The 16,277-nt window shown below is 30.9% G+C and overlaps 1 protein-coding gene across 1 annotated transcript in view; it reads right to left on the reverse strand.

Annotated features, from left to right (window-relative positions):
* Positions 1-673: 673 nt before the first annotated feature.
* LOC140436083 (uncharacterized) overlaps positions 674-16,277 on the reverse strand; it is a 40,586-nt gene continuing 24,982 nt past the window's right edge. Inside the window, exons 2-3 of the mRNA XM_072524791.1 lie at positions 930-963; positions 674-854 (exon numbers count right to left, since the gene is read on the reverse strand). Of these exons, the coding sequence (XP_072380892.1) occupies positions 674-854; positions 930-963 (215 nt within the window). The remainder of the gene's footprint in view (positions 855-929; positions 964-16,277) is intronic.

Raw genomic sequence — 16,277 nt, forward strand, 5'->3', positions numbered from 1 at the left:
TGCCGCGTATCAGACCATTAGCCATAACCCAGCGGAGGTGTTGTTGTCACCTATCTATGGTTGTCACCTGTCAAGAACTACACTTTATGTTTATAGTTTAAATTTTTATTCAATAGTGAAGTTAATTGTAAGAATGCTTAGAGCAAATAATATGGATTATTACAATGATTTGAATAACCCCAGCGTATATATATATATATATATATATATATATATATATATATATATATATATATATATATATATATATATATATATATATACCTTAGGTGTACACTACTTTATCAACGGTAAGTTTCTAACTTAATATTATATCACACCGTTTGTATTTTGTGGTAATTTATTCCTACTAAGTTTCTAACACTAACTTAACTAAATTAAATAAACCTTGTAATCTATACCCCTAATTAGTAACTAAATATCTAACTTTACTTGTGATCTATTTTAATCTAATTATACTTTAAACTACTAATTATAATTTAAGGTTACTTTTATTTCAGATATCAATAGTTTCAATTATCTAAACGTCTGGTGGAAGAGAAGGTTATTATAAATACATCAGTTGTATGTAACCACGGATAAACTATTTAAATATGTGACTAGTAATATCCCAAATATGATAAGGTAGACAAGATGGTTGCAGGGAAGCTAAAATGGTTCATTCTCACCAAGTTTATTGTTCACTTTTCTTCTTAGGGTCTATAGCTTGGTCTTCTTTATATCCAATAACCCTACAATCAGCTTCTGGAAGTTGTAGATCCAAACGACGAACAGCTTGTATGGAAGCCAATAAAAAGTAAACACCAGATAGAAGATTTGAAGGAAGAGCCGAATATAAAATAAAAGTATAAGGTCTGAAAGTAAAAGAATAGTCTTAGAAAGTGTTTAAGTTGTGATTGATGGAATAATAGGTCTTAGATAGGACTTACCGCTGATGTAAGGTGACCTTAATGTAAAATAATTCTTAATCAAGAATTTAATCCGCTATAAGCGCCTATTTTACAAATAGAATTGATTCCTGATCCTGTTGAGGTGAAATTGAGTTTTAAATCCAGAAATTTTCTGTATATTCAGTACCCTTGGCACATGTGAACCCAAAAATCTCAACTTTTTTCCTCAAAAAAAAAACTCAAAAAACCCACAAATCCAACTTTTAAACGAACTGATGACAAGATATCCTGTCTCCAACCTATTAGGACCATCAATTCAAAGTACAACTTTTAGTTCCATGAACCAATAAATTGACCTTTAGAAGTTGATGTCAAATAACCTGTAAGAAGAGGCTAAATGTCATGTCACTCAAGATAATCATACCCTGCCATTAACCTCACAGGTGACAGTTTTAATAAAGAAAACATTTGATAAGAAAACAATAACCTAAAGAAGAACAATTTGAAAGATACATGAAGATACTACCAGAAGAAAAATCAAGCCCTTTATGAAACTATAACTAAGTAAGTTTTTATAAAATAAATTCAAATTAAATTTATTGTCTATTTTATTTCTAGTTTCATTGGCCACATAAGGAAAATAAACAAAGGAAATATTAAACCTGTAACAAAATTATCTAAAACATCCAAAAACTAAATTTATTTTGAACTATTTTTCTTTTACCTAGCATAAGGTTTTAATGCACGTCTTTCAAATGTCAGAAAGAGAAATTGCATCTAAGGATATTCGAATGAGAACAAACAAAAATGTATATTTTCAAATTGCCTTGGGTAAAACGCTTTCTCCGTTAACCGCATAAGTTGACATAAGCACTTAGAGATTTGCATTGTTTTAAAATTGTGTCTCAAAATAATCAATTAGGATAAACAAAATCGAATAAGTTATTTGAATTTTAAACTGTCGCTATCAGAATTTAAAGTGATTATTTACATTGCCAGATGCTTATACCAAGATAGTTACTACCTTCTCGTTAATCGTCTTCTCTGTTTCGCCCATAAAAATTTTAAGATAATTACTCAGTTTTCGATCAAGTTATTCAAAGTTAAGTAAAACTGTGTGAAAAATATTATTATTTCCGTTTGATATCTTGAGCGGGTCAACATATCTCTGGCAGTAGTGGTAACAATGTAGTGGCAGTAAATAAAATAGTACTAGGTAAATCAAAGTATGTAGCAACTCAGCAACAAAAACAAGAAACAAAGTTTAATTTTTCTCGATAAAGACTCTAAATTTAAATACTAAGCTATACAGCTAAGGCATTACGTTATTAGAGTAGATTGTTGAACTAACATTAATTCTATTTATTTATTTATTATTTTAAAACCTAATTATTTCAAACTACCCCTAGAAAACTTTTTACCGCACAGTTATGATTTTATTGTAGTTGCTTAACGTTGAACTCTTTACGAAACTTGTTAGAAAGTTTTTCGGTTTATACATGTCATAACCACGCCTGGATCCTGTATCAGGATCAGGATATGCCGAAAATTGGAGCAATAACCTACCACGAACATGAAAAAGTATTTGAGAACAAACTTTTTTAATAGCCCTTATTGTCCGGTCATACTTTTTATATTTTTCCTACTTTATCTATAGCTACATCGATACGAGAAAAGTTTGCGCGACATGTTTTGGCTTTAAAACTATTATATGCTATATAAAATTCTTGTCTTTTACAATTAAAAATATTAAAAAATGTCGTACTAAAAAAATATAATAATATATTTGCGCAAAGTGAGTAAAGTATAGGGGATGAAAATCATGAAATCTGAATCAGTACTTAAAGCTTTGATATACCTATGAAGATAATGTAAAATTTACTTAAATGGTGATAAATTTGGTTTTTGGGAGGGAATGATAACTACAGAGACAATACCTGGATTATCTGTTCTACTACAAAAATGTAGAGATCAACAAAAGGCGTATACATATGCTCCATCGTCTATAAGAAATCTTTCTATAGAATTGAATACACCGTGCTACGAAAATATTCTAGATAACAACGATATTCAAGTTTTAATAAACTTTATTGAAAGTAAAGGTGATTTTGTAAGGGTAGAACATGACGAAGCTAACAAAACATTAATATGATGAGGAATCCGCTAGGAATTCGTGCTATACCTTTTATTGTTTGATATATATTTAAGATATATCTTTGATAAGATTTTGTAAGATGCAGACAACTTACCATCTGTAGATAATACTTTGATTATTGCTGACAACAAGAAGCTTTTCAAAGGTTTCTAAACCACGTAACTTAGGAAGGATTGGTCCTTAAAATAAATACTAGCAAAGATAATGGTTATTAGTCCAGTATATGACGGTAAAAATATTTAAAACGTCTATTTTTTTTTTATAAGCATCGATTAGTTTAAAATTTTGACAGTAGTCAAAAAATAGCTTAAAGATCAAAATCTACCCTATGGTAGAATATGCTTTTCTCCTGGGGGTGGTTACCATTCCAACTCGGAGTGGTCACGACGTGCTAGTAAATTTTAAGTAAAATGGCCTATTTTCAATATCCAAAAATAGCCCTTGAATGCTATCTACTACAACTTCAAGGAAAACTATGACTGCCACTCTATTATTCAAGGAAATGTCACAAAAAAGCAATAAATCGAGTATAAGAAACTGTCTCTGTTACGCAACTTAAGAGAGAGACCAGCATCCGAATGCAAGATCCACAAGAACAAGAACAAGAATAATTGAATCACAATTTATTTGCCAGAGGTATTCTGAAAGCTGAAGAACACCAAGCGCCGAATAACAATCATTGTCCACCACAAAATTACAAGCTGTCAAAACTTGACTTAACGAAGGCAATGTTTCCTACAAATTTCAAAAAAATTTGTTATTCCATCGATTATTCAGAACTGATTTACCAATTTTTGTTTATATTAAGTATAATAGACGATGTTTTTATATAACACATTGTTCTTGGGCTATAATGTGATACTCATAATTAGACTTCGGCAAATATGCAAATAAAAATATGCGCATAAATATGCACGTGTTTACCCGAAAATATGCAAATATTTTACAAAATATTCATACAGATAAATAAAAAAATCGTAAAATAGTAACAATTTTATTTAAAAAAAAAAGTGTACATAACTAAATATTTCCTACTATTCATTAAGATTTACATTTTATTTTAAGTAATACATCATTTTTAAGTATGAATAAACTTATTTAGAATTATGGTAACAATAAATGACCAAGTGGTGTTCAAAATTTTCTAACAAAAACTTGTGGCTTCTGTCTGAGTACATATATTTATATATGGAAAAACTTCGTTCAACATCAACTGATGTAACGGGAGCATTTTTCAAACTAACCAAAACATTTGGTTCTAAATTAATTGTTTTCGAAATATTTCCAGCTAGAACACTGACTACTTCAGAAAGAATATGGTAACCTTAATTTTTTTCCATAGTAGCTTCAAATTTTTTTAAAATATCTTTTCCAATATTACCTCTAAGGTTCCGACAACATGACGCAAATTCTTTTATTAATGCTGTACTTTCGAACAATGACAGTTTTGGTGATTCTAACTGAGTAATTGTTTTTTGAACAAAACTAAAATTTGATTTTATAAATGAAAGTTCTTGTTGAAGCAAGTTACTCTGAAAAGTTTGTTTAGAATCCAAAAGAGATTGAGAACTTTCATCTGTTAACTTATCAATTATGTTCTTTATTTTAACAAAATGATCTGCATAAAAATTAGCTGCTTCTAACCATGTTCCCCATTGCGTTAAAATAGGTTGTGGTGGAAGAGGAATGTTAGGTAGCATTTCTTTATAAAGTTGAATTCTTATAGGAGATTTAAGAAATACTTTTTTGACACTGGATATCATGGTATTTACAAGAGGAAACTTTTTTCGTATTTCCTCTGCAACTCTGTTTAATCCATGCGCTACACAAGTAACATGTATTAAATCTGGGAAAAATATTTTTAAATTTTGTCCTGCTTTCACCATATAAGGAGCAGCATCCGATAAAATAAGCAGTAATTTATTAGAAGGAATAGTTGTCGGAAGAAAAAAAGTTGCTAATGTTTCTTGTATAAAACGCGAAATTGTTAAAGCATTTGTTTTCTCAAGTTGCTGGCATAAAATAAAATGAGAGTTTGGTAAGGTATCTTCTTTAAGAACACCAATCAATAAATGAGCAATATACTTTCCTGAGGAATCAGTGGTTTCGTCTACAGATATGTAAAAATAATTATCTGCAATTTCTTCCTTAATATTAATTAACACCGACGAGTATAGCCCGTTCACATTATTTCTTCTTAGAGACCGATCACTTGGAACATTAAGTTTGCAATATTTTTTTAGAAACGAACTAAAATTTACATTTGCTAATTTTGAAAGCGGTATGTTTGCAGACACTAATGCGCGACACAAGTCTTCATTAAAAGTTTCTTGCTCATCTAATTTTTTTGAAGTAGATTGGAAACATTTAGCCATTGAAGTTTGATGTTTTCCCCCTATTTTTCTTTTTTTTGCAATGTGTGAAGCAGTTCTCACATGTTGGTCTATCTGAAATTTCTTCTCACATGCTATCTATAAATAAAAATAAAAACCTTTATTTTAACCCAACCTTTAAAATATAAAAATATACAAGGTGTTTTTGGTTAATCAAATAACTGGTTTGGAAAAAAAAACACTCGCTAAGTGTTTTAAATGCAGTATTAATCCACAAATTAGTTTTTGTTACTAACCATTAGTACATCATATAACTTATTTTAAAATTCAACAAAAGTTTTTTTTTTGTTAATTCAATTACAATAAAAATAATTGTGTTTTAGAATAGCTGACTTCATAAAAAAAAGTAAAGGTGAAAAATTTTTCTAAATACACACCATTGTATTGTACCATGGACAATTTTTTCTCACTAAAGGAAGCTATTTTTCATTTAAATTAACCTACTAAGTACTAAATTTCAAGTAAATACGTTTATTGGTTTTAAAGTTATTGTTGTTATTAACTAAAAGAATTTAATTTTTTTTTAATTTTAACACCCTGTATCTCGAAAAGTAAATAAGTTTGACCCCTCATTAACTATATAGTTTTGTTCAATTTTTCGAGAAGTATCTACAGTCAAACGTTGTAAGTGTCATTTGGAAACACCCTGTATGTATGAAATATTAGATATTTAATAGAAAATATTAGATACTTACAATTTTGCCACAGACTAAACAGTAGATTTTTCCCATATCCATAGACAGCTCTTTATAAGGTTTAATCCAAGTTGAAGCACTGGTTGTTTTAGGCATTATAAAATCACAATCTTCCTTTTTGTTACGCACAACGAGTGTTTACGCTTTGAATATCAAAACAAAAATGATTCACAAATCTGAGCATCAAATTAGAAATGTTTAGGTACCTAATTCAATAAACTGGGAGATTTTGGAAAATCCCTAAATTAGGAACAAAACTATTCGCCGTTTACCTGCTGTTAAGATACAATAAATTGTAGATAGATTTGGGGATTAGATCATAAAATGCAAATGAGCGAACCCTTAGCGATTATCCAATAACTGAATGCCTCAGTGACCGAGACTTTCTAAGAATGTTGAGGGCTAATTAAATTGATCTTCTTTGAAATTGTAAATGTTTTGTACCTGTAGAGATTACGTACTTAGATCATTTCTTGATTAAAATGACTACAAAATTTTATACAAGAATTGAAATAAATTGGTATGTTTAAAAATTTTCAAATACAGTATAAAAATCTGAACTTTTATGCACTTTATGCAAACTTTTATACAAATATGCCAAAATATGAAATATTTGCATAAAATATGCACAATATGCAAAATATGCAATATGCATATTTGCCGAAGTCTACTCATAATAAACTTATAATAAGAATAATTCATGAAAAGTCATTAAAATGCTATTTATTCGTTTCACCTTACGAAAGGAGGGTTCCCGTAAAAAACACGAAAAAAACGCATACTATTGAAGCATATCTTGAAATATCTTTTATTATCCACATCGATACACCTTAGGTGAGAGTTACGCTATTGTAAATTCTTGGAATATACACAAGGATTTTCACAAAAGAAGTGTACAACAATATAATACAAAATTTTTACTTTTCAATTTTCTTGTGGAACTAGCAGAACAGTTAATTGAATTAGAAAGATCGAAATCAAATGTCAAAAGACGAATAAGGGGCCGTTCTGGAAGAATATCTAAACGACAGAAACAGATGATCAACGTTGGAGATCATTTGCCACAACAAATACCTACTAGAAGAGGGTGTTTATATGTTCATAAAATAAATCAGAATCTCGAAGTACGACTATTTGTAGCAATGTGTCTTTATGCAAAAATTATTTGTTACCACATCATTCATAAGAAGTAATGTTTTTTGTGTAATGTACTTTTTTTTATTTTGACTATAAGTTTGTTTCTTTATTGATGGGATTTATTTATCCCACCATTAAACACTAATGGGACATATATCTTCCATGTCCTTTTTAAGGATAAAGGATAAAGGCATTTTAAACAGTTTTATTTAGTTACAATGAAATCAGCAATGAAAGGGTTGAAGACTTTAAATAATATATTTAACCTTAATTTGTGCGATTGACTCAGTAGAATGATTGGAATATAAAAGAAGTAACGCCTATTTTTGAAGTTATACTTCTATACGCGCGCTCCACGTTGGAAATTTGTACGGGAGTGAATCGGTGAAATCATTACATATGTAAGATAATGAGTAAGAAAGAGACAGAAGATATATTTTCTCTCTCTTCCTCTCTCGAGAATAAAAATGTTCCTTTTGTATATATATTTAATATTATATATATATATATATATATATATATATATATATATATATATATATATATATATATATATATCATCATCATCATCATCATCATGTGCAGCTTTATCAACCGTTTCCAATTACGGTGCAGCCTCCCTTATTTCAATGTTGTATGTTCTTATTATTATTCGACGATGTCTTAGTTATACGTTGTTCTAATAATTTGCGCTCATTTGCGCCCATATTTTTCTATCTTGTGCTATTCGAGACCACGTTGTTCCTGTTAATTTTCTAATATCATAATCCCATCTGAGATTCGGGCGCCTCTTTGGTCTCTTAGCGTTCCTGGGGTACCACATAGTTGTTCTAGTGGTCCATCTGTTATCTGTTCTTCTTGCCATATGTCCTGCCCATTGCCATTTCAGGGATTTTATTCTTTGGATTACATCAGTCACCTGGGTTTGCCTCCGTATCCATTCAATTCTTTTACGATCCCTCTTTGTTATCCCTAGCATACATCTTTCCATTGCTCTTTGAGTTACTTGGAGTTTCGACGTTATTTCTCTCTTTAATATCCAAGTTTCACATCCATATGTCAAGACGGGTAATATGCATTGATCAAATACTCTCTTCTTGAGGTATAGTGGCATTTTGGATTTGAAGACTATGGAATTTCGTCCGAATGCTGACCACGCTTGTTTTATTCGTCTGTTGATTTCCGGAAGTAGTGATCCCGATTTATGTATGAGCTGTCCCAGGTATATGTATTCATCTACTACTTCTAGTACTATTATATTATATATATAATATAATATTTATTAATACTATTAGTTATGTGATATGTTTTGTATTATTTATTAAATGTTCATAATTATTTTAGTCTTTTGTATTTCAAAATAATAATCTCAATAAATCACTGTATGACTGAGAACTGTCAATTTTGAAATACGTTTGTGTCATGTCTAATTGGCAAATATTTTACGTGTTTGGTTCATACGCTGGTGGATGTGAGTTCGAATCCCAATATGAATTTCCTTTTTTATTTTTGAAATATTTAAAAACCTCACGTTAATTTTATTAAATATATGTAATATACGCAAAAATGCTAAATTTTAAAATAAAATGAAAATTTACAACATAATCCGAGTTGTTGGTTTTTGAAGTTATACTTTTATACGCGCGGTCGACTTTAGAAATTTGCACGGGAGTGAATCGGAAATTTGCGCGGGAGTAACAAGCCTCGTTAGGCATTTAAAATATAAATTAAAACTTGTAAATATCTCAAGAAAGTTCAAATGTGTACTTATATACACAACAAACAACAATTAATTATTGTATTTGCCAATGTCAGATAAATTGACAGTTGTATCACCAAACAACATTTTTTTTATTAATATTTTTATCATGGTAAATTAAACATATAAGTAAGTTACGTATATTGCCATTTTTAAATACTTATGAATATTGCATTTTAATTTGTATTGTATTATTATATTGAATTATGTTGCAGTGTATTTTATTGTATTTTTATACTAATAACAAAATTAACAATGAATTTTACTGCAGAGTATGTTTAAAAAGAAATTTTTGCATTTTTATACATATATGAAAATAAAAATATATATTTTCATTAAATATTAATTCAATCCTTCATTTACTTACTATACCCCTATTACAGGTCAAATGTTTATATACAGCAAACGATGCACCATATACCTGTATACCTAATTCTGTTTCGATTTCTGCTTTCTCTTACCTATAGCATTACATATGTAATTATTGTGCAGATTGACTCCCATATAAATTTGTTACGACGAACGCGTGTATAGAAGTATAAATTCTACCGGCAGTCCCACTGGGCTGCCACACCCGTTTTTTCAGATTAACTTTTGTTGCAGATTACATAGATGAGTTGTACACTGAAATGCAATGAAGCAGTCTCTATGCACTTGTTTAGATATATTATGTATAACACTTTTGTCTTTTGTGTAAATTTATGATTTAATACTCTTTTATCATGTCCGAACGGATGTGCTACCTGTAACGAATACCGTTCCGATAGACATGAGATCTTCTTTATTTAATAAACAAATTGCAGGACCTGTCCCGTTATCCGCTTTGCTACCTATGTAGATCAATTTACATAACCAATTTATATAAAAAATGTAATAAATTTTAATTTTGCAAGCTTACAATTGATAAAAATTCACCATATTTTAACATTGCCTAAAATAAATATTAAAATAAATGTTTATTTCTGCTTCGTCAGCAAAAAAATATTCACAAAAGCATGCTATTTTTAATTAAAAAAACACGATGTGATCGTGGAAACGTATTTTAGCTAGAAAAATAGACATTAATTGAGAGTAATCTGATTTGTTTTGTACAGAATCTGGTGTTATGCTGCAAACTTTTTATGGAATAATAGCTTAATTTGTTTTATTTGTTAGTAAGCCCCGTTTATATAGTACTGCTAATGAACGAATCCGATTAAAATAAACTCAAAAAATTCCATCAGAATTGTGTAATACAGAAAATTCAATGTCCATTAAATATCAACATATGGTATATAAATTTATTAAATAAAAATACTTACATGGTATTTTAAAATGAAATAACTCGTAGTTTTAAAATACAGTTATTTAATATTTTTAATATTCATGAACGCTAAGATAACTTTCAATTTCTGAAATTTCCATGCATTATAGTATTATAGTTATTTATAGTAAAAATGAAATTATTCGTATATGCTTTTAGACAAGGCCACAGAATAGGGTCCGAGACCTTAATTAAAAGTAAGAAAGAAGAACAAATACTGTGACATTCACAGTTACGTTTTTAAGTATTAATTGCTTGTATACCATATTAGTTAAAAAACATCGAAGTAAAAAACTGTTGTAATTGGTACATTTAATTAAAAAATTAAATTAAAAAATCCAAATGGATTCAGATTCAAAAAGTTCAGAACGTTTTCGGACTAGTCAGGTCATCTTCAGTTAACTTTTGTAGTACTTACGTATCGGACCCCAAATCCAAACAATGGTTACTAGATTACAAATGCCGTGAACCAGAAGCCCCTAATCGAAAAAATTATTTTTACATTCGAACTGTAGAACTTTAGTGGCAAACTCGTATAATATGTCGTTAAACAGTCGTTGAATGTCATAAGAGCTGTGATTTAGATATCTCCAAAGGTAGAATACCAATTTTATAAAAATAATTTTATAAATAATTTTATAAAAGTATAATTTATTGCTAATTTATTACAGAAAGAAAAAATTTATTGCTGTAGTGGGTATGCTAATTTTACGGTAAACTAGCATAGCCATAGCTATATTTCAGTAATGAAAACGGGTACAGAGTCTATCTTGGCGGCATATTTTATTGCTAATTAATTACTATTGATTGGTGTATTAACCAATTCATAAAAGCTACCACATCATCCCCTAGCTCAAAACATACCTCTGGAAAACCAAAATATCGGCCAAAAAGCGAACTGCAAGAAATTTATTCCTAATTTATTGGCGAACGGCGCACTTTCACGCCAAAAAAGAATTTATTGTTGCAACGGTTTCCGAGAAACAATGATTATGCTAACTTTACGGTAAAGCTAGCATAGCCATAGCTATATTTTGGGAAGGAAAAGGACTAAATGGTCCATCTTGGCGGCATATTTTATTGCTTATTAATTGCTGTTGATTGGTGTATTAACCAATTACCAAAAACTAGCCCATCATCGCAGAACTCAAAGCACATCCCCGGAAAAACCGAGATATCGACCAAAAAGCAAACTGCAAGGAATTATTTGCTAATTTCTTGCCGAAGTTTTACGCCAAGAAATAATTTATTGCTGCAAATGTTTCTGAGATACAATGGCTACGCTAACTTTACGGTAAAGCTAGCATAGCCATAGCTATAATCTAGGCAATGAAAAGGATTACTGGGCCTATCTTTGCGGCATATTTTATTGCTAATTAATTTCTGTTGATTGGTACATTGACCAATCCCCAAAAACTCGAGGCATTTTCATTGTTAGTTAATTATTGAAGTTTATTCTTCTTATGAAGATAATTTATTCACACAAACTAGGTAATACCAGGTATAGGTGTATACAAACTCAATCTCTGTAAATACGTCTTACCTCTGCCGAGTGTGAAACGCTACTGTTTATAAGATATTTATGAATTATGCATTATGAATTATTATACAAAAATGACGTATTTAGTAATTAAGACCAGTTTATACCTGGTTTTGTACCTATAAGGCGGAAACTACGACTCTAACCAAGACCACGGCTTCGAAATGAGAGTGGCACATAGACGAATGGAACGGTCTATGCTAGAAGTGACGTTGCGAGACCGAATAAGAAACGAAGACCTGTAAAGAAGGACGAGTATTGCTGATGTTGTGGAACCCATAGCGGAACTGAAGTGGAACTAGGCAGGTTCTGTAGCGAGAATGCACGACTCACGATGGACGAGCAAAATTACAAATTGGAGGCCAAGAGCAAACAAACGCAGTACAGGAAGACCACCTACCAAGTTGGCAACAAAGAGCACAAAATCGTAAAGAATGGAGGAGTTTAAGGGCGGCCCATGTCCAGTAGTGGACTTGATAAATGAAGGCTGGATGATGATGATAATGATAATATACATGGTTTTTATTTAATCGTTGATAAGGACGACTTCGAAGTGCATTCTTCCCTTCTAATTGATCATGAAAATATACCATTTTGAGTATTTTTATCCACTTAGAGACTAAAATGTTTTCTTTGTAAGCTTACGAAACATACCGCGGAGTCTTGCGATAAAGTTCGTAGTGGACCAGACCACACACTTATTGTAGTTAATGCTTCTTCCTCTTCTTCATTTTCAGCTGACCTCTTAACGTCATCAAAAGAACTTCCATCTTCATTGACAATCAAGAGATAGCCAAGGTTACGGCAAAAAACTCAAAAAAAAGTTTCGCAACAAATCTGAACCTAACTCTATATACTCTTCTCTTCCTTTATCCTTTCCTTATTCATCTACATTTCACAAGATACAAATTATCTGAACTCTCCTATAACCTATTTTAAACTAAAATCTTCACTCAAATCCTATAAAAACACAGCTGTTGATCTCGATGACCTTCCCGACATATTCTAAAAGAAATTGTCATCTTTATGTTTGTATAAACTTTTCGAGATATAAAATAAAATATAGCTTTTCCGCAAATTTTCGAATGAATAAAAAACGTCAATAGTATTACCAATAAAAAAAAATGAACTACCTGTCTCCGCCCCTAATTTTTATTAGTCTATATCTCTTACCTGTGTCATGTGTAAAAAATTATCAATAAACGTCTTATATAGTATCTTGTCAAACACAAAATTATTCCGAAAGAACAGTGTCGGGCTTTCGACTACACAGACAATATTGTCCTTCTCCAGAATGACATCGCCATGTCAATAGATGAAAAATGTGAAGTAACGGCACTAACGGCTGTCTTTATTGACATAAAAGGGCTATTTGACAAGATTAGTCGATAAGCTATATTCGCCAAGCTAAAGCAACATAATACCACCGTAATTATGTTTAATTTCATACAAAAAATTTTGTCTCAAAGGACCTTCAAATCTAGACCACCCCTCAAGTTTCAATATTAAGTTCTACCTTATTTAACCTCGCCATAAGTGATCTTTGTTTTAATTTACGCTCTCCCACTAAATATGTAGGTTATGCAGATGATTTAATAATATACTGTCACGGTCGTTCAGCACCCACTAGTTCTAAAATTTTGCAAGCGGCACTAAACAAAATCAACAGGACCCACTCTCTGGAACAAACTTTATCTCTAGCCAAATCCAATATTATTAAATTTATCAGACAGCGTTCAATACCTCCTATACCTATATTTATAAATGATTCACCTCTTCCCGTAGTTAATCATTGTTAAAGACAGGGATTGATATTTGACTCTCGCCTCTCTTGAGAGCAGCATGTTTTTTAGTTAAAAAGTTCCTGCTACAAAACAATAAATATTCTTAAAACATTATCTCATTATCACTGGGTTTCTCATTATCACTGGGTTTCAGCTGAAAAGTAGTTCCCTAAAATATATAAAGTACTTATTCACTCTTAATTAGATTGTGGCAGTATCGCTTATATGTCTGCTTCCAAGAAAGATCTAGAATCCTTAAACTATATCCATAATACAGCTCTTCTGTGTTAGTCTATCATGCATCTCTTCATCTGAGAGTCTCTACTGTGAAGCCGATGAACTCCCCTCTGGATTAGATGGCAATACCTTCTCTCTTTCTATGCCTCATCTGTCCTGTCTAACCCCCTTAATCCACAACAAATACATATTAATACATATTATATTGTGGCATACATACTCGAAAATTGTATGGTGTCCTACAGGCTGTTGAGGATATTAATCTCCCGAACAAAAATGTTGCCATTTGTACAGACTCTTTAGCTTCCACTTACAAAAGCTTACCAAATTATCCATTACTCTTACCACCACCTTTCCACCTTAAACACTAAGATTACTTTTATATGGATTCCGTCTCACATTGGTATACCTGGCAACGAACTCGTAGATCATCATGCTAAAACAGCTTCAACAGATACCACATCAACAACTCACATCCAAATTAGCAAAGATTTAAAAATACAATCATACAGATTCACCAGGAGATCATATCGAACCCACTGGAGCTCCTTAAATACATCCTTACTTGCAACCCTCATTGTATAAGCTATTATACACTGGCCTAACAGGACTATCTAGACAAGACCTTACAATTAACCGAAGAATCCGTATAGGACACACTAAACTGTTTACTAAACTGTGACTAATCCTATACAAATTGTATTTGTCAAAAAGGAAATAAAGTATTATTAAACTAACACACAGCTTCCTGATGACATAAGATGTCCGGTCTATTTGTCAAACATGTTAGTTCCAACTAACAATGAAACCCATTCTTACCAAATGTCATCAATACAGTGAAGTAAGACGACAGCTAACTCTCAAACGGCAGCTCCGCGACATTCTCTGTGAGCCTTCAGTTTTTTTTAGAAAAATATTATTGTATCATAAACTCTAAAATATTTTTCCATGAAATAACTTAATTACTTTTACCTCTTGTAATGTTGTTTGTAATTCCCCCCATGCTAGTGGCCATAATGCCAAGCAGGTAAATGTAAATAAAAAAAATTAATGTTAAAAGAGAATTTGCTGTACAATCTGTATTATTGTATAATGTATAGTATATTTCATAATAATTTATTCAAAAACATTCTATAACTCATACTCTTCATTAGCAAATTTTCCCCGGAATTCCTAATTAGAAACAACGATAACTGATCCTGTTAAAAATCCTTATGCCTAGCGAGACAAAATGTGTATGTTTCGTTTTTCACATTTTTGCGCTTCGCAGATTGCTTTATGCAGACTTGTTTTCCAATGTAGATTTGTGAAATATTTTCTCTACCCACTTGGTACAATATTTCGTGTTTTTTTGATTGAACATGTTTTTAAAGGGGGTATTTTTCACTAAAATATCACGCTTGTCCGACATATGGGTATTTTTCCATTCTCCATTTTAACTCAATGGACAATTTTGGCAGCTACTAGGTTTGAATCAGATATTGCTTTTTAGTTGAATTTTTTGTTAGTATTAAACCTAAGACATTAACGCTAAATATATAACATTAAAGAGTAGATTTTTCAAACTGGAAATTTACTAGAGAAAATGACGACAGATAAAATAAAAATAAAAATATACAGGGCTGTCCTCCCTGATATTTGGCAATAATCATTGGATTTCGTGAAAACTTTAAAACAAGCAAGCAAGCAAGCAATTTAATTAAACCTAGCCTGTGAGACTTGTTCACTCCTTGGACTTACGTTTTGATGTAACATTTCATTGGAGCGAGGTGTATTAATTCGTGTGTGAACAGGAATCACTCCACCGCAATCCAATGCTCCAGACTATCCCTTTCCCATAGCACTCTGATGCGCGATAGGAGCAAAACTATCAGCCAAATGCCCTTCATGTGGGAGTCCTGGGTAATAGAACTCCAAATGTTAGAACAGGTCGACTTTTAGTTCAAAATGAACATCTTTTAACGATATAGACATCTGTCATTTGTCGACCCCCTCCCTTACAGTACCACAAACTTTCAATTTAAAATAGGGAATATACCAGGTGTGGCACATCATTACACAGTGTTTCGCTGGAAAATTATTCTTGTAAAAAAGTATCAGTTTATTAAAAATTTTACATCTCTTAAAAACTAAAAGGGTCAATTTTAAATTTTTCCTATCATGTAAAAAACTACATTAATACAATATTTGCAACTCTATTAAATTACTCGTAAATTAAATATTAATTAAATGTAATGTAAATAAAATTAACCAAATTTTAAATTAATCAATTCATAATTCAAGATAATTCACTAATTAGCTATAGTAATTTAATAAAATGTTCAAAATGATAACCACCAACAACCATATAATTATAAGGTGGCTACTCGAAATTGTGGCGTACA

The sequence above is a fragment of the Diabrotica undecimpunctata genome, chromosome 3 (assembly GCF_040954645.1).
Source record: "Diabrotica undecimpunctata isolate CICGRU chromosome 3, icDiaUnde3, whole genome shotgun sequence".
In the NCBI taxonomy this organism is placed as follows: domain Eukaryota; kingdom Metazoa; phylum Arthropoda; class Insecta; order Coleoptera; family Chrysomelidae; genus Diabrotica; species Diabrotica undecimpunctata.